The sequence below is a fragment of the Diorhabda carinulata genome, chromosome 6 (assembly GCF_026250575.1).
Source record: "Diorhabda carinulata isolate Delta chromosome 6, icDioCari1.1, whole genome shotgun sequence".
NCBI classification, from domain to species: domain Eukaryota; kingdom Metazoa; phylum Arthropoda; class Insecta; order Coleoptera; family Chrysomelidae; genus Diorhabda; species Diorhabda carinulata.
In genome coordinates, this window is record NC_079465.1 from 5,348,504 (window position 1) to 5,371,373 (window position 22,870).

At 31.0% G+C, this 22,870-nt stretch overlaps 2 protein-coding genes across 5 annotated transcripts; one reads left to right on the forward strand and one right to left on the reverse strand.

Annotated features, from left to right (window-relative positions):
- Nucleotides 1-292: 292 nt before the first annotated feature.
- On the reverse strand, nt 293-19,717 carry LOC130896050 (E3 ubiquitin-protein ligase UBR2). 4 transcript variants are annotated; one of them, XM_057803819.1, is made up of 13 exons: nt 19,426-19,717; nt 19,143-19,317; nt 14,308-14,491; nt 14,034-14,204; nt 11,589-12,834; nt 10,391-10,688; nt 9,637-10,071; nt 9,388-9,576; nt 8,041-8,286; nt 7,699-7,987; nt 4,997-5,130; nt 3,715-4,098; nt 293-2,367 (listed from the first exon to the last, which is right to left on the reverse strand). In XM_057803819.1, the coding sequence occupies exons 3-13, from the start codon at nt 14,476-14,478 to the stop codon at nt 597-599; spliced, it is 5,334 nt and encodes a 1,777-aa protein (XP_057659802.1). In that variant the 5' UTR covers nt 14,479-14,491; nt 19,143-19,317; nt 19,426-19,717; the 3' UTR covers nt 293-596. The 4 variants fall into 4 exon arrangements, with proteins under 4 accessions (XP_057659802.1, XP_057659803.1, XP_057659801.1 ...); XM_057803820.1 differs by having other exon boundaries at nt 3,715-4,095; nt 19,426-19,598; XM_057803818.1 differs by lacking the exon at nt 19,143-19,317.
- A 493-nt stretch (nt 19,718-20,210) lies between these two features.
- LOC130894986 (FGFR1 oncogene partner 2 homolog) lies at nt 20,211-22,775 on the forward strand. Its single transcript, XM_057802071.1, has 3 exons — nt 20,211-20,559; nt 20,719-21,096; nt 22,189-22,775. Exons 1-3 carry the CDS (start codon nt 20,425-20,427, stop codon nt 22,288-22,290), a joined length of 615 nt encoding a protein of 204 aa, XP_057658054.1. The 5' UTR covers nt 20,211-20,424; the 3' UTR covers nt 22,291-22,775.
- The last annotated feature ends 95 nt before the right edge of the window (nt 22,776-22,870 follow it).

Below are 22,870 nucleotides of genomic sequence, written 5' to 3' on the forward strand. Positions count from 1 at the left end.
TAAAAGATAATTGAAAATAGAGTAGAAACGCAATCTTAATATTTTGATTATTTGCTTTCAAAGTACTACTCTTTACTAGCAATGCATTTATTTCAATGTTTAATCCATGAGTGAAGCCTACTGGAAGGCTTCTTTTGGAATGGATTTAAACTGCACTATTGTGACCTTCTCAATTATGTCGTGAGTGATTTCCGAAATCTTAATCAAGTTACCATCGTCTCAGTTATGTTGAGAACACATATTACTACAGCCAACTTATTTGAGGAATAGAATGTAAATAATTCTACAGAAGAGATTTATAAACATTTTATTTATATTATTATATAATACAACAGTACTTTTCAATCAATTTTGAATAAATAAAAATCTTTCTTCGGGCGGGAGAAAGAGAGTATTTTTTTTGTGGTAAATAGGAAAAAATCTCTGATAAGTACCTACACGATCTAAATACAAACAAAACACTAAAATTGTAAAGTTCCAATCGCTTCTTTAATAAAGAACGACTTTGTCATAGAGCGCGTTCAAAAAAATACACATTGTAGTATGTGCATAAATGTATAAATTATTAAATCACATTTTTTTTGCAAAAAAGTCACCTACAGAAGATTCCATTGAATAGATATAATGTGATTGCTAGTTTCTATAGATCTGGCTATTTCTTCATGAATACTGTGACCAAGCCAAGACGTTTGTAACTTTTTATATCTCTCTCGACACAATCTTAACGGATTTCCTCTACGAAGTCCTTGATCCGTTTCGCCGTAATCATCCAAATACGGCGGTGATACTAAACAACCTCGATGGGGAGCTGCCAAAAACAAAATTTCACATTCGCGTACTCTTAAAAATATACCGATACCTGCGCCGCATTTATTCGCGTGGTAGTTACAAGCACCTACTGGTGTTTTATTCAACTCCGTTTGACAACAATAACTCTGAGAACACAATATTTCCCCGCACACCAAACACATACATGGATTTTTCGAATCTTCGTCCATATTTGGGCAGGTGAACATCGACACCGTGTTAATCAATTCGCTATAATCGTTAGGGAGGTTAATTAAACGCGGCACCTGCAAAGGTTCGCGTATAACTTGTAAAGGCGTTTGTGCTAAACAAGAAACTACTTCTTCGTGACTACACCATCGCTTAACTAAATCCATTACGTTTGTTGAATTAAACAATTCTTTAGGGGTTTGCGGTAAATCTAAGTATTCGCACATGTTGCTGAATGTATCACCATCCTGTTCAGTGAGATTAACAGGTGCTTTAACGTCGGTTAAATAATGATAGAAAAGCACGCAACATCTCAAAAAAGGTAAACAAGCGTATTGTACATGCTTCCAAACTTCGTTAGTACTTACTCCTTCCGTTTTTTTCCCAATTATTCGTAAAAGTTCCTCAATTGTTGCGTCCTCATTCGTATCTGTGTCCATCGAAGTATCGAGATCATCGTCTTTCATCAAAATTAATATTTTAACTATGTGAGATATGAATATTATTCTTAAAATGTACCAATCCAATGTACCGCCGGTCGGTACAGGTGTCGAATTATTTTTACAAGAAAGACTAGGTAAAGAGAACGTTAAACTAATTAAAAATCCTAAAGAATCCCATTGTAGTAAGGAAGAAACGTCGTTGCCGTTTTCAAAAAATATTGTGAGAAGATTGACCGCGTGAATATTTATGAATACGCTACGTTGCCACGTACAACCCAAAACTCCTACGATACGGACTAAACTTTCAATGCAGTCTCTTTGTCTGCTAGATAAATGACCCAAAAGTGGTTTCTGTGCATCCCTCAACATTACTTCTATCGAATGAATCGTATAACCAAGAGTTTTCCAGCACATTGGTACCAAACGTTTATCCATGGGATGTGGATTTACATTTAAGCCTCTAGTATATGCTACTTGCGCGAAAACCTGTATCATCTCCTTGTGATTGGTTTCCAATTCCGGATACTGTATTGGAAATAGTTGTTTGAATTCATCCGGTACATCTGGAGTAAATTCATATGAGCAAAATACTTGATGGGGTTGTAGAGTACAATTAACTTCACATTCTGCATTATCGTGCTGTTCTATGTTGGTACCGTTGGTGGCATAGATACAAGCACTGCAATGTTTATTTTTACATTCATCTGAAGCATCGCATTTGAAGATTCCATGACAAGTTTTCTGTTTGTTATTTAGTACATGTGAAATACCGAGAAGCCAGTTGTCAAAAGATATGTAGTTTACCGGTTGAGTCGGTTGTAAGATACTCAATGGTGGTATCAAAGGTAACACAGTGTTGCTAAGACATTCGCATAGTGGACAAAGAAATTCTTGTTTGTCAACGTCGAAACTCGCTGGATGACGTAAACTATAATTAAAAAATAATTAGTAATCTAACCTTGAAATACAAAACACCATTTTTGCTTAATTTAAACAAATATGTGTTAGAATTTGTTTTATAAAAAGTGAAAATAACAGTAAACTAGGCTATCTATACTTCTATATAAATTGATAAAAAAAATTAAGCGTCAAGAGAAGTTTTATTAAACCTTTATATATGTGAGGTTGTTTCAGTTAGGCGAACAAAGAGAAAACTAACTTATAGAACGAAAATGTTTGAGTTTAATTAGAAAATTTTGGGGAGTTTAAATGCGTCAAAATGCTTAGATGTAATGTAATTTCGACTATGTCATATCAGTTAGATTAAATGAGTTAGGACTCAGTTCAAATACTTTGATCTATTGTGTACCCCGGACTGTTCACCAGTCAGGTCATGTGAGCCACCTATCTATTCGGCTTACCTCTTCTGGCTTTAAAAAGACAAGATTTGTCTAGAGTTTCTCCAATGTTCTTCAGATGGTAGTTCACCGGAAAGTGTCCAATAAGCATACCGGTAACTCTCCTTAGCTCGTCTTTGTTCAAGGAAAGAGCCTTTTTCAGACCAATTGGTGGAATAGGAAAGAAATATTTTCAATTTTTTTAGACCTGGGATATTATTCTATGTTTCTGATTTCTTTTCGTTTTCTCACTTGTTTTGGCCACGACTTGATGACTTTTTGGGAAAGCTGTAAAAGGTTGTGCTCCTATGAGAGGAATTGTCCCGCCTTTTTTTTCGCCAGGCGTTTGGTTTGTTCATTGCTGGATACTCCGGTGTGGCCAGGTACCCACATAAGAGTAACTTTATTGTTTGCTCACATTGAGTTTAAATATTCAATACAATCCCATTCTAGCTTTGATTTAATTTTATAAGAGACGAGTTTTTGTAGGGCTGCTCTGCTATCTGATAGGATAAATATCTTTGCATTTCGATAGTTACGATCTGGAAAGTGTTCTGAGCCCATTGGGATTGCAAGCTTGGTCCCTTGGTTCATGTCAGTTAATATCAGTAACAAACTTTATTATCTATAAGTTGATCATCAAAACATGACAGTTATTGTGGTATTGATAAGGGTAAATACTGCACCAATAGGCAATTTCAACACATGTTAAAATCAGCCCTTTTTGATCCTTGTACTGTAAACAGAGGACTCTTTATAGACCACTTTATGGTGAATGGAAGCATTTTGTGAAGTTATTTCGGTATTATTGGAATTAATTTGCGAAAATGGTCTTTTGTTATATTGTAAAATGTGGTATCAATAATGTCAGATTAAACAACTATCTGATGAGGTCAATTTAAAAAAAAATTGGTACTGCATGGAAAATAGGGTCTTACCGATAAGGTCTTCTGTGCTCCCTGACCATAATAATGTCAAAGTATTTCCTCCAACAATCACTATGCATAACATGTCCACAGGTACTTGTGTGGGGTGCTGGTCCTAAATTAGCATGAAGGTACAACGGATCATGTTTACTTATATCCATGAGAAGTTCATTGTTTTTTTGTTGACATAATACTGTAGCTTGTTGAACAAATGCGGCTAGGACCATTGTTCTACCTGTTGCTGTAATTTTTTCTTCTTCTTGACATAATATACAAGTATATGTTTTCTCTTCGGAAAATCTCAACGATTGTTTCGGTCCGAGAGCGATTGGTTGTTCTTCAGTTGGTTCGGTAATATCCATTACTTCGATTTGACTAGATGTCCTTGGTTTTCTACTACAACAAAATAAATTTAGATATTAAATTATTAATATTCGAATTTAACTACATTAATAAATAATAACGTGATAAATCGGCTTATTCAGATTACAGCAAGTAGCAAAAAATGGAACCGAAAAATTTAAACATCACGTCGTTTAATCCCTTGGATTATGGCTAGCGCTTGGGGGTCTTACATATCCCTTTATTGGGGTGGATTACTCCATATGTTCTGTTGTTATAGTTTTTCGGTGGTCCTAGCTCGTTTGTCAGCTTTCTCCATTCTTTTTTGTTCTTGGATTTGGCTTTCCAGTCTACTATTCCTAGGATTCTGGTATCTTTTTCAATTTGGTGTTTCTTGGTCTGCCTCTGCCTCCTGACCATATTGGTATCTATTGTGTTATCCTCCTTACCATTTCTGTAGGTTTCCTTCTCTTGATGTGTCCTGCCCTGCTTTTACATACATTATTATATTTTCTCCCAGTTCTTCTTCTATTTCTTCACTTTTCTCCAATCTTCTCTTACCATCGCCTGTAATATGTGGTCCTAGTGTAGTTCTCAGTATTTTTCTCTCGATTATCTTCGGATCTTCTTCCTTTTTATTTATGACAGTTGTTTCCATGGCATAGGCAATCACTGATCTTATTAATGTTTTATTTTGTTCTATATCATCATACTATTTTTGAATTAACTGTATTCCAAAACTTTGGTAAGTTCATTGTTTTGAATTTTTGAAAATAAATTTTTGTTAGTATTTTTTAAAAATTGGTTTTCATCGCGACAGATATAGAATAAAGTTGAAATTTTAATTATAGATTTTATTTTAGTCCACACAAAGATTTCCTAAATTATATTGCATTTGATGTAACTGTTTTGTTTTATTTCAATACATGTTTGATATAAATTTATTACTTACACATCTGTGCTAGTTTCTTCAAACAAACTGGCATTGTTCTTAATGAAATTTTTTTGCATTGTTTGCATCTGAGCCATCAATTTCGCTCTTCTTTCTGCTGCCAAATTAGCTCTTCTCTCTTTCTCATTGTCGACCTGAAATTTGTTATGAATTATGAAAACTTTCACATTTTTTTTATTTGTACAGAACCAATTAGCATTGAACACAGTATCTAAAAGTTCTAAAATTCTAAAAGACACGATAAGGTCTCTTCCAGTAAAGGGGGCTCTATATTTCATCAAGATCTATAACGAGTCGTTTTTCCGTTTGGGGTTCTAATAATGGTTGTAGTAAGAGGATTTTCATGTCCCTCTAGTCGATCATGATATTTGCTGCTATGGATTTCTGCTGTGATCTTTGTGGAAAGTACACACCTTTGCATGAAATATTTTGAAATGAGACCTCTGGAGGGTAGCAATACTTGATGTACCAGCACAACCCTAAAGTACTTTGCCATAAGTTCATATTTATTTTATCACAGTTTTATAAATGAACATCTTGTTGACCTTAGTTAATTTTCTTCCTAATAAACAATATATGCAACTCTTTGAGGCGCAAATCAATTTGATTTTGTGCTCTTTCCAGTTTAGCTTTGAATCTAGATGTATTTCAAGATAACGGACTGAATATGTTTCTGGTGTTATTATATTATTGATAGTGACTGATGGAGACATTGATTTTTCCTCAAACTGAATTTTATTTGTGCAGATTTATTTTTATTTTCCACCTTCTCATCCAATCTTCTAAGAGGTTTAAGTGGTTTTGGAGATGAGCTGTCGCAGTTGCTGGATCTTTGTGACTGAATCATCCACAAATGTTCCTGTTACAGTCTTTTCTGCCGTAGGGAGATCTGATGTACATAATAAATAAAATAATGGCCCTAGAACACTGCCTTGTGGTACTCCAAACTTGATCAGGAATGTATCCGAGACTTTTCCATTAATTCTTGTTCTGAACTGTCTGATTTGAAGTAATGTATGATTTTGAAAAGAAGGCCTAATCGAAGGCTTGACTTATGTAGAAGGATCTGTTGATCATATGTAAAATTCTGTGGCGAAAACCAAATTAGTGATGCAGAATAGAACTCATTCTGTGTATTCGGAGTTTTTCAAAAAATTTAGATATAATTGACCAAATGGTAATTGGTCTGTAGGAGGTTTCATGATTTGGGTTTTTGCCTAACTTGGGCATTGCTATGTCTACTACCTTCAGTTATTTGGGCCATGACAGTACACCATTAAATAAGTAGGTTAGCATTACGATTCCCTTTTTTGGAGAGTTCTTTTAGCTTTTATATGCTTACTTGATTTTGTCCTGGCGCGTTTTTGTTATTTAAAAAGGATATTTCTTTTTTAATTTGCTTAGTTGTGAACTAGGTATTTCATTATTTCTATTTGAAGTAAAATGATGATTTAACATATTCATAAAAATTTTAGGAAGTCTCCAGATTAAAACGTTGTCATACAATCAGATTTTGGAAAAAAGATAAGTGAGTCTTCACCACTTTTAAGTATAGTTTAAGAACATTCAGTACTTTTCGAAATTTATACTGATGCTGTCACTAAAATAAGGAAATTATTTTAATAAACAGAAGAAATCTAAGTTAATTGATATCCACTGTTTATTTTTTCATAATCAAGTTTGATAAAATATGATATGGTTTATCATTAATATTTACATACAATTTTATGGAAAAAATGCCCTACAATAGTTCCACCACCGAAAATGCAAGTTTTCAACAACCTTGATAGTAATTAGAAGCAAAATGTGTTTAACTATATGTGAAGTCGTTTTAAGAGGTTTTAGTGTCTTCTAAAATACTCAGGCCCGGTTTCTTCACTTCCTAATACAGTCCCTACTAACTATTAATTACTGAATAACCAAAAATTCGGTTTCTCAACCTTCTTATAAATTAAACCTTTGAATAAATCGAGTTATTTGCCACATAAGTTGTTAAGCAGTCACAAGTGCGAATTAAAGAGTTTGATTGAGGAAATTGATTGAGGAAATACAGCTAATGCAAATTTTTTCACAGTTTTCTTTTTCCTTTCGTATCCATTATTTTCAATATGAACTATAATTTTCAGGCCAACACAACCTTCTCCAACTTAGCGACTACTTCAACATTAACCTTACTAAAACACTTGCAAATAGAATTAAGCACAGATCATTGTCATTAACACAGATCATAGGAAACCGTCAATAGAAGAACGTTTTTTCGATTGCTATATAGGCATCTTTCATGGTGTTACCAACAGTAGACTATTTGTAAAGTACAGAATCAATTGACAAATAGTTATTAATTAGTTCGGATTCAAACCAACTAGGGTGAAGAAACTGTAAACATTTATTTGACAATTAAAAGTTTCTACTAAAGTTATGTGGGTAATAATTATTTGGCACTTTATTATAACGTGAAGAAACTGGCCCCTAATACCATAAAATATTCATTTTGTTCCAAAGTTGAAAGCAATTTAACAAGAAACTAAAACGATACAAATTTGATGATAAATAGAAGCAAAAAGATTTTGATGAATATTTGAAAATCATTTCTAAGATATTTGATTGCCACTATTTCAAACAACATTTTGTAAATCACATATAATATTCATCTCCTGCTAAATTTGCCAGCAATTTAAACTGTCCTTGGTTGATGTACTTACCTTTTCTGATGTAGATGCTTCTGCATTGATTTCTGGATTAACTTCCTTTTTATCTGAAAGTTGTTTGAATTTATTCAAAGTCCACTGCAATAACCCCTTGTGTGAATCGACTCTAGGGCTATTCAACAATTCCTCCATAAGTGGGAAAATTCTAAATTTATGAGAATTTTCGATGAATTTGAAAAAGGGATATGCTTTGGACTCTTCTTCCAATAGAGCGTAACCTATAAGATGTAGCGTTTTGTGAAGTTGTTGTTCTGAGAAACTTCTTGCCCTCAAGTTAATACATCTAAAAAAAAACGGTATTTCAATAAACTTTGTGTATTATTTTAATTGTCTTACCTTTCTAAAACAAGTGACATAATATGCAACATGACGTCGCACTGTAAAAGATTAACTAGAAGACTGAAAGATTCGTTAAGTTTTGGTAACTTTGGCGGTGGACAACATTCCAGGTCTCCTTTAGCCTTTCGTCTTTTCCTTTGAGCTTCCTCGGATTTGGATAATTCTTCTCGTGTGTAATGGTAGAAGAAAACGTTAAAATCGTCGTAGTATTCTTCTTTTAATTCATAAACGCCTTTTCCAGATCTAGTAATAAATAGAAACTATGATGTGATCTATCATAGGACTATATTAATGTCAAATGCACTAATAAAATTAACGAATAATTGTGATTTTTTAATCATAAAAAGAGTGGTAATTCATTTGAGTAAGAAATTGTTTTTAATGACTCAAATGAAGGAATTAATTTGTCTCCACATACACAAACGAAGAATATCCTATATATTACAATATTTGGAATGAAAAAAATCCAAACAAACAAAAACATTGGTTAGGCATTCTGATGAAAGCTGGAGTATTGATATGTAGAAAAGAATCATCCCGAGTAATATGGTCTACGAACAGATCTATACGTCGGTTGTTTTTTACAGCCGCCATGTCTGGAGATTGATTTAAGCAAATAATTTGTTTTTTACGATTCGATGATAAATCTACGCGAGAAGAGAGGAGGAAGAATGACAAATTAGCGGCAATTAGAGAAATTTGCAATATGTTTTTACAACCATATTAAACAGCAGTTAATTTGTTTTAGTGGCGAGTGTCTCTTTAAGACAATTTATAAAATCAAAACCGGGGCGTTATGGCATGAAAATTTGAAGTGAAAACATCGTATCTTTGTAATCTTCAAGTGTACACCGGAAAGTTGTCGACTGGAAAAGCAGAAAGAAATGAGGGGTATCATGAATGGTTCATTTACTTCCTATGCAACATGACAAAAATTTTCCTGAAACCAAAAATAAGCCACTAACAATTTTAGAGTATAACAAAATCAAGTGCGCCGTTGATAATACTGACAAACTGATAAGAGAATATTCATGTGCTAGCAAAACTGCTCGTTGACCACTTAAAACTTTTCATGAACATGGTTGATATTGGTGCTCTCGACTCATTTGCGTTGTACATGGAAAAATAGATCACGTTGTCGTTCATTTCTTCTACTACTGGGGGAGAGCTTACACATACATTTAACTGCCCAACAGAAATGAAGAAAATTCTAGATTTTCTTAAAGCCGCGAAGCTGTATTTAATATTAGGTATTTTTTTTTTCAACTATGTAAAGTTTCTTTATAGTTTAAATTACATGTTAGTAAGTTTTATATTCAAACTAGCCTTTTCCCAATTACTCACCCATGCACAGGTTTTTTGAAATTAGCCAGTTCTTGTATAACTTCGTCGACAGCAACTTCTCTATATGTCAAATCGTCAGGTATTGTTTTCACTAATTCTGAATGTGGTAAAGGTTTGATGCAGAGATACTGGATAATTTCTTTACGTATTCTATCTTCTACCGTAACGTTACTAACTCCTGGCATATACCTAAAAAAATAGTACATGTGATGTAAATATGAAAAAAATAGTTAATATTGTATAATTTACCGTTCTCCAATAAGAAATATTAACAAGTGTAACATTTCCTCTACCAGATTGATAGTTTGTCTTACGCTATCTTCTTCTGGGGATTTTAAACTATTTATTTCATAATCGGACATAGCCCAACCGATCAAATTGAATTTATTTAAAACATGGATCAAAAACTCGTTGCTTTCTATCAATGAAGCACCGATTTGTAATAAGGTTATATCTCTGTCCAACATTTCCGTTCTACATTTGACGTTGTGATAGAAAAAGAGTGTATTCAATAGAGCATAACCGTTTCTTCTCCACATACCAGAATGCACTTGGGCTATCATAACCTGAGCCCTTAACACCGGTTCTATTATTTGAATTGGTGTTGGTTTGGGAACTTGGAATTCGGGCCCATCGAAATGCAGATTAAATTTTTCCAAATGTAGGTGTAGTGCAGCCAAAAACCTAAATTGTCAAATTATTAATTCGATTGTATACTTCAGAATTGTTTAAATAATTTATACTATGCAATCTCACCAATATAATCTGTTCTTAATATATGAAATTTAGTATCACTACCTCTCGAAGAAGTGAGTGAAACCAGAAAAAATTAAAAATCACTGAAATCTCTTACAATTTTGAATCAAATAACAAGTTTAAACCAGTGAACTCAACTTTATAAAGTAAATAAGAATAAGATGTCACGGAGAATAGAGAATGACACCTGGCTCAATGGTTCTCTATACTTTAAATTTAGATTTATTGATAAAAGAACGTTACTTGCCTGGTTAAAGGTAGATGGATAGAAACTGGTTTGGTTGAAACGTCATAATGCAGACATGCAGTGCTGTGATCTGCTAATTCTCTAGTTTTACCAGCTTCGCTAGGTTCATAACAAGGGTTCTCTTCTAATTTCTTCAATACTGATCTATAAGCCTTTACGAGAACTATTTTATCAGTACCACACCATTCTACTGCTAATGAAATACAATAAGCTAATTTTATATGTAAATTAAAGCCAGATTCCCATTCGGGTTCGTATTCCATATGCTGACCAACTTGACGGGTCACCGCGTCCATTCCTGTGGTAAGATTAAAATTTTTACTATCATAATTCTGCTGTTAAAAGGCAAATAAAACAAAATCTGATACACTCATATGCTCATCTATTGGTCTGCGATTTTTTTTTGTTTCACACATTCAACTCACCGCTTTAGGGAGCCCCCTATTAGAGTCACGATAAAATGCTTACAAGTTTAGACAGATCTGATTGTTGACACTTTAGTTTTAATGACAATAAAAAAGTAATGGTAAAGTAAAAACATAAAGAAATGGCAAACAAAAACAATTTTGATACAGAATTCCTCAATTGGAACCATTAGGTGGGCTGGAAGTTGGGAGGGAGTAGGACAAGAAAAAGGATAAATTATGCCAATCCATTATTGAACAATGCTTGGATGATAGCTGATTGAAATGTGGGAAGCTTTACGGAATTGATATGAAAAGAAAGGATTGCCAGGACAAATATTTTTGAAGAGGCTATTATCATTGAAACTAAAAGAAGGTGAATCACTAGAGAAACATGTTGGAGCCTTATTAGACAATTAAGTAATCCTGGTTGTAAAATGACTGATTCCTACAAAATAGGAAGTTTGTTATTAACCTTACCAAAATTTTACAAAACAGTAAGTGCCATAATTGATAATTCCAATAATCTAACTTATAAGAAAGTCAAAAATAAATTGTTAGAAAAAAACGAAAAGAGAGTATCATTTCAAAGGAACATAAATAGTGAAAAAGTAGGACAAAATGCTTTTTTTATCAATGGAAAGTCAGAGAAAATGTTATAAATGTGGACACATACAATGGCATTGCCTACAAAACCATTCATACATTCTGTGACATGAGTTTAATAGTTCAGTCATTGGGTTTTAATTATGTTTCATCTACTAAAACAAGAAAAACTAATTAAATTCTTTTACCTTGCATCATAGTTAAAAGTGAAAGCATCATAGATAATCCGTGCAAGAAACTCCTCCTCAAATCATCTGTCCATGTCTCTGGAATGGAGCCGAGTAAATACCTCAGATCATACAACATATACAGCGCCCTTTTGAACGTTTGACAAGTAGGATTCCTTTCAAATTCGAGCTTTCCCGCTTTATTACATTTCCTATTGCACTCTGAAATTAGAGTGTTCAATAATATATACAACACGTCGTCGTGGGCTATTAGATGATGAGCCAAAGTTGGTACAGTAAACAACTGTACAGATAACGATGATATAGAATATGTATGATCGTGATCGTCCTTTATAAAATCCTTCATAACTTGTCCGTAATTTTTAGTAAATATTTTCGCTAAAGCTTTTTTGTTTTCGTATTCAAGGAGCATTCCTGATATCAATAATCGATGCCATTGTGTTCTAGCGCTTTTCCACAAACTAAGATCTTTCTGTAATATACCTTTGACTATACAAGGTTCCATTGATTTCGGTTTAAGAACAACTTCAGCGAAAATAGCACGAAAAGCTTCACCTTGTCCTAAAAATCTTTCTAACCACGATAAAAGTTTTCCAGCAAATATTTGATGTGCTATGATGTGTGAATGATTAACGAGGACTTTCAATGGTTTATTACCATGTCTTGATGTATATTTTTCAATATCTTGTTTTAAATCAGAACAATGTTGGAAACTAGAACATTTAACAATAGCTCTTCCTTCGCGATCTATATTGGTAACGAATTCTGTAGAGCTCCTTTGATTACACTTCAACACTTTAGTCAACGTATTGATTACATGTTCAAAAGTGTGTATTTCGTCGTTATACAGTATAGTACAGTATGTATCTATGTCAAAAAAGTTTTCAGATGAACCGGCGCCCAATCTTATGTCAGACACTTGTTCAGTACTCAATAGACGATAAGCATACCAAAGCACCGTTTCAAAAACTAATCTAGTACGTTCCTTCAAGTCTTCCGGTAAACTTTTGTTTTGTTCTTCCGTTGTTAAACCAGCCATGTGAATCGTACAAAACGGATCTTTTTTCCAAGCTTCCCGATCACCACAATCGCAACATCCTCCTCCACGCGATGTACCCATTTTGTATTTGTGATGTCGATGTTCGGAATTTTTGAAACATTCGACACATAGTACGCAGGTTGAATCCATACCGCATTCTCGACAGGAATATGTGGGTTCACCTAATTTGAAAACTCGACCGCAAACCTAAAATAGAAGAAATAAAATAATTTATTTTTCACCATTTATCCTTCAAAAAAAACATAATGGGAGTCTATTACTTCAATTGCTGAAGTCCTCTATATATCAGAGGAGAAAGAATATGTTGCAAATAAATACTAAAAATATTATTCAGAACAGTTAAATAAAGTTGGAGCTTCACTAAAAAATGTATTGAACCAAAGAACATCATTTAATTCTTCCAAGTAATATTTTCAATTGCAATATGTAAAATATCTTATCACTTCTTCATTTGATTAAAATCTCTGACAAGTTTTTAGGTTATGAAACAGGGGGCCAAAGCTTGTAGACATTTCATATTGAGGATTGATTGATGAAGTGAAAAAATCATTTCTGTATTAGGTTTCAATTCCTTTCGAGGTTGATTTTAATATCTTTTAATGTTAATGATAGTTAACATTAAATAATATACAGGGTGAAATAAACATATCTCGACACGATCGAAATAATTTTAAATTCTATAAGTCCCATATTTGAAAGAAATAAAAACAATTTTAATAAAAACCAAACTATGTCATCTTCTCTAAGGAATCTCCACTTGCACACCATCAACACGGCGATAAATAGGGCAGAATATCCTTGGTAGGAAACAAAATTGTAAATAGTGCCACCTATCTTCATGGTTTTGCAACAGATTATACATTTTTTGAAAACTGGGGATCTTATGACATTGCATGATATTTTGGAGAATGAAAAAGAACATCTGGAACAACGGTAACAAAACCAAAAATAGGTCATATATTCATTCATATGGCGATGCCAAGGTCCAGCTCTTCATTGGTGTGTATATGTTGAGATAATAATTATTCAGAGAGTTCAAAAAGAAATTCTCTTCTTCAGGATTTATTTTGAACTTGCCATTCAGGATTATTCAATACATTAACTCTGTAACTAGGTTTTTTTGTTGTCTGTCTGTTAGCAGGTATACCATTGAACCATTTGATTAGAAATATCAACACCTCCTTAATATTAACAAAATTTGTTTTGATCTTTTGGCAATGTAATTTGATATTTTTATTTTTAAGATTTGCAAATACTTTTGCAATCTCTTTTCTATTTCTTTTTTAGTACATATGTAATTCATGGTCTTAACAATTCATCTGTCAGTAGTTTGCTTGCTTGGATTAAACGAACAAAAATTATGATATTTTCAAAATATAACTTACAGAAGGCCTTGTCCCAAATGAATCCATATGTGCAAACACAGTATTGGGATCACCATTACATATGAATTTGTCCAAAGTATTAAATAATATTTCCTGACTTAATTCTTCATTGAAATTCCAGTTCAAACAACTTTCATTCAAGGATGGACTGTAAATCCTTGGTACCCATAGCTAGAAAAAAACTCTCTTTTAATCAGTTCAATCAAATAAAAAAATTATTAGAAAACACTCTATAAAGCGGTAAAATTAATTGGTAAACAATTGTGGTACAAACCCTCCAGAGTTCTTCAAAATGGACCGGTCCAAGTAAACCATCGTTATGTTTTTCACGCCAATTTTGAACAATATCTGTTACCAATTCTTTAATACGGGCCGAATTTTCCACTGGAACACTTTCAAAGGAAACATTGTCGGTAGACATGACTATATCCGCAGCCTCGTCCATGACCACATTAGTTCTGAAGCAAGTACAAATAGTATAATTTTTTAGAGCAATATATACAAGTAAAAAATGTTTTTGACACTATAGTTTTTATGCAACATCCTTTATAAAAAATAATAAATACAGTAATCCCCCATTTAACGCGGGGATGTCAAACATTATATTCTTGTACATACTTTAAAATTTATAATTATTTGTACAGTTAGTTTTGTAGTGTGTAAATTGTGTTGTTATGAAATTAAATAAAATTATTTTACAAAACTTGTATATTGAAAGGAGTAAAAATTCTATTTTAAAAAAATATTTAATTTTAAGCCATGACAAGTGAAAAGGAAACAAAATCCAAGTTGAAAAGGAAATTTATTTCTCTACAACAAATAATGGTAAAAACTCAATAGTTATATGTTGAACAATTTTACAAAATGAAAGTGAAATTAGGACCTAAGTAAATCTTCACGTTTAAAAGATTCGTTAATATCAAAAACAGAAAAATGTTTGATGATTTGGATAGAAGATAGCAAATAAAATAATATTCATATAAATAGTTATTTATAAAAACAAAAGCCCAAAATTTTTCAATCATTTAATGGAATTAGAAACCGTTTCTACCAACAAGCAATTAAATATGGGAATACTCCTACAACGTGAAAGCAATTTACCCTGTTAAAGGAGGGATTACTGTATTCTAGAAGATGTTTTATATTAACAAAATGTATGTTTTTATTTTTATTAAACAAAAATAAGTTTATTTTTTAATAAGTAAATATTACAAAATCAAACTCTTGGCAGCATCTGACTGTCAGTTCGCGATAACCTCAAAATGCTGACCAGTTTTCATGCCGTTAACACCAATAGAATGATTCATGAAGACGGTTTAGGTGTGTGATTTGTAGAAGTTTTGTGTAGATTGGTTAGCCTAGGAACTTTCGTGAAACCGCTGCCTTATCCTCTGTGGTGTATATACATGGTAAAATTTTCTCTTATATAAAATTGGTTATTTATGATATAGTAACTGGAAACTTATTTGGGCGGATAAAGACTTGAGCCTTATCAACTTCAAAACGTTATAAAATGTAAATATTTCTTCACATTATTAATTTATACCGATATAATTCAAATAAATATATTTATCGCAAAAATATATTCAAGCTCGATACGCATACGATGACGGGACTCGTTTACAACTTCAAACCTAGTACATGTTTTTTTCCACGTTATCAGGGAGACGTTGTACATGAAAAAATGTTTTAGTTTGCTCATATGTTTATATTATCTCTTATATTTATAAGTAATAAAAATATACCTGTTTAGAATGTATTTTACATGTTAGGACATATCTGATGCCACTTTAAGATAAAACATTTAGGCATGATTTGCTTTATATCAGAATCAGAAATTAATAACTTAAAAAACAAACTATACTTTCAATGCAAACTCTCGTGGTTAAACAACTTAATGAAACACAACAACTTACAATTTTGCTTTTTAATTGAACAAAAGTATATTTATAACAATGATTCCTGTTTGTTGTTTATTAATAGTTGAAATTGGTTAGAATACAATATGTGAGGGCGGGAAATGATTAGAAATATAAATTAATCTAGAAAGGAAAGTGAATATTGTAAGAATTTTCCTCACTTATGAAGTAATCAATATATTTTTTTTTGTATAAGGTTGTACAAAATATTATTACAATACTGATCAGAAATGAATTTTTTGGAACCTCAATTCAATTTCTTTCCAGATTTTAATTATATTTAAATAAAATTTCACAATAAATTCAATTAACACATTCAAGCAAAAGAGTAATACTTGTACAATCCTTCTGAAGTAAGGAAACATTTCTGATAAGGGTTTAAAGAAATCAAATAACTAATACATGAATTGCTGGATGTACTAAATGCAAAAATTTCTCTTCAAATTTTTTCACCTGAATTCAGAGAAAAGAAATGTTATCTGATTATTAATAACTCCTGGATAAAATTCAACTTTTATTAATTAAACTTTGGGTATGTACTAATCTAATTACTCATACATACATTAGTAAATACAACAATTTTATTGTGATTCCCTGATGTACTAACCGATATGACTTTTATATATTTTAACTTGATAATAAAGAATATTCATACTTTTCAAAAGTAGTTACTTTGTAATAAAATTTTCAAATTTAGAAATGACATCATTATATTGATTGTTTTCAAACTATACATGATAAAATTGAAACTTTGAATAATAGCAAGATAATTGAAAATAATAATCTATGAATTATTATTGATGATTTCGATCATGAGATTATTGTAAATAACAACATTGGCGAATGCAAAAGTTTGATACAACAAAAATTAATTATTGGAACACTATAATTCATCAGCAAATAGATTTCAAGTTTCCAGTATAATTTGAACTGGTTTATTTATATATTTAGTTTTCAAATGTTATGAAAAATTTATGTTTTTCGTTTAGTTACTTCCATTTCTAAAATTTATTTGGGGAGATTGAAACCAAGCCTATTTGGAAATCTATTTGATCTTTTTATCATCTAAACCTCTATATTGAACTAGGTATGTGATGAATCTATTAATTAGGGTAAGAGCACTAGTGATAGACACTTTAGAGAAGATATTTCTTTTAAAAAACAATTTCAAACAAAAAAACAAAGAATAACTTCCATTTTTAATGCACGGCTATTAGGTAGTCAGTACTAAGTAAATTGAATATGCATTTTTTCATTTAAAAGTGCAAATGATCCTATACTAATCATGGTACTAATGGCAGACAGTATATAATACTGCTAAAGCTAATAACAAAATTGAAAAATAAAATAGTATAATTCTAATTATTCAAATAAAATCTGACAGATGCAGATTTTACGTAGGTACTTGAGTAAAAATTGACACATGTAACCATTTACATCTGATCTAGTAACTTTTTGCATCAAGATCGATTTCCAACTTAGCTGCACACGATGTTAAATTAATCTTTGTTTTTACAAACTTCCTATTTGCCTTAAATTTAATCCACTAAACAATTTTTCCTTCATGTTCTGGAGAACACATTGGGAAAGGTCCCATATTTTCCCACTCAGGATATTTCCCATGAAATTTTCTCTAATGGGTGTTTCTTCATATATTAAGCTATTTTGTAGCAGTTGCTAGAGATATACCATTTTCACAGGCAGACAGAGCTGAAGACATTTACTCCATGCCAATCTTAGACATGTGAAATTAAACAAAGCTGTTTGTATTTTTACCTGATTTTATTTTTGTCTACTTTGTGATAAAACATATTCTTCATTGTATCCATAGTCGACATAACATGTCAACCACTGATACAAATAAAAATATGTGTACCCAAAATCGACACACCCCTCATTTTTAAAACAAAAACAAAGTAATATTAATTCCAAGCTCTGCTGTTAAATGGTTATTACTCTAAGTCACAGAAAACTGAAAATATCAAGTATATACTTTCTATTTGAATCTTAACAGCTTTATCTAAGAGTAGAATTCACAGAAATATCATGATTTACCTGACATAAACCCAAACATGTCTTGTTTTTCCACTAAACAGCAGAAAGTCAGTTATTTAACTGGTAAATACATAAAGGGGATCCATTTCTTAGTTATCTATTAACAAATGAATTGGTACAATGATAGTTTTCTTAATATTGAGGAACAAACTAGAAAATGTCAGCTATACAGTCTGGTTCAGGTTCTCTTACCTTACATTAAAAATCCAGACCTATATTACTAAACTTTTATTGAAAGCTAGTGGCTCTATTTGTCTATATTAGATACTATTTTTATTAACCTAAATATAATTTATGATATGAGTTGATTAAAATCATTAAAGATTGTGAAAATTGATAAAAATGGAATCCTTGATAATGAAAATAATACATGTTAGTCACCAAATTGTGGTAGATTACAAATTTAATAACAAAAAAACTATGTGTGCTGGTTTAAAAAGTTCACAGATTGATTGGAAATAATTACCACATAAAATTATCAACAGATTTGATTATTATCAATATTATACTTTTTAAGGAGGTTGGGTGGTATGTAGGAAGTGGTACTGAGATTATAAACATAGTTGCTAGTCAGGTGATTTATAAATAATCCCTGGGTACTAAATATTGATAAAACTTTCATTATATTATATTTAAGATCTCATAGTTATTGTAGCCAATTGAAATATTAAGTTATCTTACATATTTTCCGATTTTCCAATAATTTTTCAATACAAACATTGATGAAACTACATCTAGCTACCAAAATAAAAAATAGTATGAAGTCAAATAAGTAAAAATTTCCATATTTTACCTTTTTTGTTTACTGGAATGAAAAAATAAATATTGCAAAAATTTTTTCAATTTGCATGAAAGGTTCCTTACATTTAGTTAAAAATAAGTGATAAACTGTCATAAATGAATAAATATTAAGTTATTTTGATATTAAAAAAACCATAGGTATATATAATACAAAGGTGTAGGGCTGTCAGCTGCAAATCATTAAGTAACATCAAGAAGAGAAAGTAATATTGCAGTTAAAACTTTCTCCCAAATTACAAAAATCGGAAAATAGTACATCATGACAAGTAAAATCTTCAAATAACTTGAAAATAAATGACACGTTATTATTAAACACAAAGAGAAACGCAATTACCTTTTTATCCCGATTGACAAGGACAAGGTTAGATCTCATGTAGGTGTTTTTCGTTTTTTAACTGTATGGATATCACAAAAAATTTTATATGAAAAAACCAAACTGAATATATTATGTAGAAATTGAACTATACTGAATCTATATTTCAATACGTTTAGTGCAAAGCTTCCGTGATCTAAAAAATACACATTGGTCAAGTGCCAAGAAATGGAGAAACTTGTTTCCTCCGATTGATTGTAAAGTTAGATAAAACGAAGTAAATAATGTAAAACATGTGACTTACCTTCAATTTGTTAAGAGAATATTTTTGAAAAGCGATTTTGAATTCCTACTTCACTATTAAACAGATCATTTAACCACTTACTTCTGCTACTGAGATGTTGTCAAAATGTAAAATGTACAATGGATGTTAAGTTCTCATTAGGATCCATTCACCAGGATTTAGAATAAAATTGTAAATCAGCTGATTGGAGATTATATTACGACATAAGGAAAGTTATCCAATCATATCTCGGAAATTACCTCAGTACAGCATTAAACTTCATAGCCAATCAATGTTAATATTATTACTAACTGTATTGCGAGTAATACAAGTCATATAAAAAAGAAGATTCCCAGCATCTTCCATCAGCGTAACGAATAACGGATACAGGGTAAAAATTCCCGAACTAAATGTATTAATTTGTTGAAAATTGTCAACAAAATCAATTACCGCAATAGTTGAATTGAAAGTTGAATATTTTTGTTTTACGTATGTTCGCATTATAGCGATAACAAATTTGTTACAAGCTAATTCAGAATTGATTCCAAATTTGACCAATCAACAAAGCTAATATTTTGATAAAGGCCAAAAGCAAGCTGAAACGAATAATCCTAAAATTTAGAATATTTATTCGAGGAAAACATACTTGCTTATATATCAAATTGACTGCGTCCTTAGTTAATCCTATATTTTGATAAAGATGGAAATAGGTCGAAACGTCAATTTTTTCCAATTTTTTTAAATAATCGATTATTTGAAATCAAACATCGATTACATTTTACTAGGGTAACGATTAATCGACAAACCAGACTGTCATCTATTACTAATTACTGTCAATAGATTGTCACAATTACTATATAATTGCAAGAAGTAAATAAGTTTAAATTTTTCTTATCACTATGTCACTTTTACTAAATAACAACTAACAGTTCATTGCCATTGGCACCATATAAAAAAGTAAAAGTGGGTGGTATATAACTATCAGTAGTTTGTAGATTAAAAAACAGTTATCTAATAAATATGTCCCTCACAATTCAGCAAATAATTACTGATGCAAAACGACTTGCAAGTCGATTAAAAGATAGAGATGTAGTAGCTGATATATTATTGAACGAAACCCATGCAATTAATAAAAAAATTGATGCCATGAAACAGGTGAGAAAAATAAAATTTGAAGATAAATATTCACTTAAGGGAACAACGTAATTTTACTGTAGATTTAAACATAGTTTGCAGAATTTTTCGTTCATGTAGAAGAGGGTCAATAAAACACTAATAATTCAGTATATAGTCAAAAATTAATATTTTTTTCAGTATCAAGAAGAAGTAGAACAATTGAATGAGGTAGCAAATCAAAGACCACATTCACAACTTATAGCCAACATTCAGAAAGAAAATAGACATTTAAAAGAAATACAACAAGAAAATAGAGAACTTAGGGCTGCATTGGAAGAATACCATACCACATTACAACATGTGATGTCCAAATATCGTGAACATACCAATGAAGAAATATATAAATCAAAAGTCAATTTCATAGCAATGCAAGAGAAAAAATATAGTGAGATTATTAAAGTACAAGCAGAGAAGATTCAAGAGATGGCTGCCGTGATGTTTAAAGCTGCTCTCATAGATGAGGATAGGGATTCTAGAGAACAAGAAGTTGTGTCTATGCTAAAAGTGGAAAATCAGGTGAGCATCACTGGTTTAAGTAATTTCCTATTAGAATCTGGGAGTATATGGGTGATATTTATTATCTTATATCTTTAAACTAGCAAAGTATGAGTTGTGGAGGTGATAAATCTATCTAGCTAGGATTTTTATAATAAGTCGTTTTAAATTGGTTTTTTTATTGGAAGAAAAATAACATAATTGGAAGTAAAATACAAATAAAAGGTGGCATTTGTGTAGTCTTAATTTTAATTATAAATAGGTACGAAACTAATAGTATTAGGAGATTTTCACTAATGTCTGCTGTTTAGCTATGTGTGAGTAAAATTTAGGATTGGAAAACGAAAGGAAAAAATAGGAAAGAGTGGAAGAGAATCACTTCCATGCTATGAGCCTAAAAGGGGAAACATTGTCTTGGAGCACAAATGAGATATTTCGGACTACTTTTGGAAAACTCCAAGTAAAGTTTTGCTATGTGCATAATTCTTGTAATGAAATTCTATGTCTTTTGATATTTAGTAATTTTATAACTAAAATAATATTACTACAAAACATTTTTCATCTTGGAACCTGTTTTCGATTTATTTATTAAATGGACATATACCCTGTATGTGCTGGTATTGATATATTCTAATAATAATTTTCCATATAACCATTTTAAAACTTTTAATGATTGAATTTTAGGCTTAATTTTAATGCTGCCAAATAATTTCTTTAACACAAAAATACTTATCAATACTTTTGGTTCTAGATTATATTAAACTAACCAACATTATATTTTGAAGCCATACATTTTATCAAAATCATAATCTTGCTCCAAAAAAATGTGCTTTAGCTTTTGCGTTGATTAGGCTTCTTATAACTAATAATACATGTAGTGCAATCTGATAAATTTTGAAACATTAGTATGGTAGATTATCTGTAGCTCAATTAATCTAAATCATCTTATGGTTTCAAAGAGTTGGATGAAATTTTTATAAATAATTTTAGGTTTTCAATTAATAATAAATGATTATTTGAAACGAGAAACAATATATTTAAAGAATGTGTGAAAAATGTGATAACTAAGCATTTAAATGTGTTATTATTATCTTGATAATAATTATTTTCTAGGGCTTAAGAGAAATGTTGGATATTGCCCGTAAATGTGGGAACTTGAAGAAGGAAGACAAGACTGTACAAACTGATATGGAAAACACTCCCGATAAACTTTAATAAGAGTATTTTTTGCACATATGCAATATTTTATGAGTATTCTTTGTGTGTTGCAAAATAATTTTTAAAATGTATGTTATTTTCAAATTTTTTAATAATTCTTACAAGTTTAATTTATTATTTTTTACCAATGCATATTATTAATGAATATAGGAGCGACTAGAACATTATTATTTGTAATGAATTCAATTTCAAAATTAATGATAAAGCAGTTTAAGTTTTTTTATTAAAAAATTTTATTCTATACTGTATTTTATCATTCAATTGCCTAATAGGTATGAATAATATTATTTTTTTGGAAATTAATTCGAGTCTTTTTTTATGTAAGGTTAATCCATTACAATTGTGACTAGTAATAATTTTGCCTATTGTCAAAATAACCTAGATGCTCATTTTAAACTTGCAGATTCAACGATTTATGAGTTTCCATTACAATTATATGTATATTCAAATCTGTCATTTTTTTAATATAATTTTTGTATATAGTTTTTTATTGAATCCTCAATGACTAATTAACCCTTCAGATGGAACATGATTTTTTTGCATTATGAGGAACATCTGTTTCACCGACTGATATGGA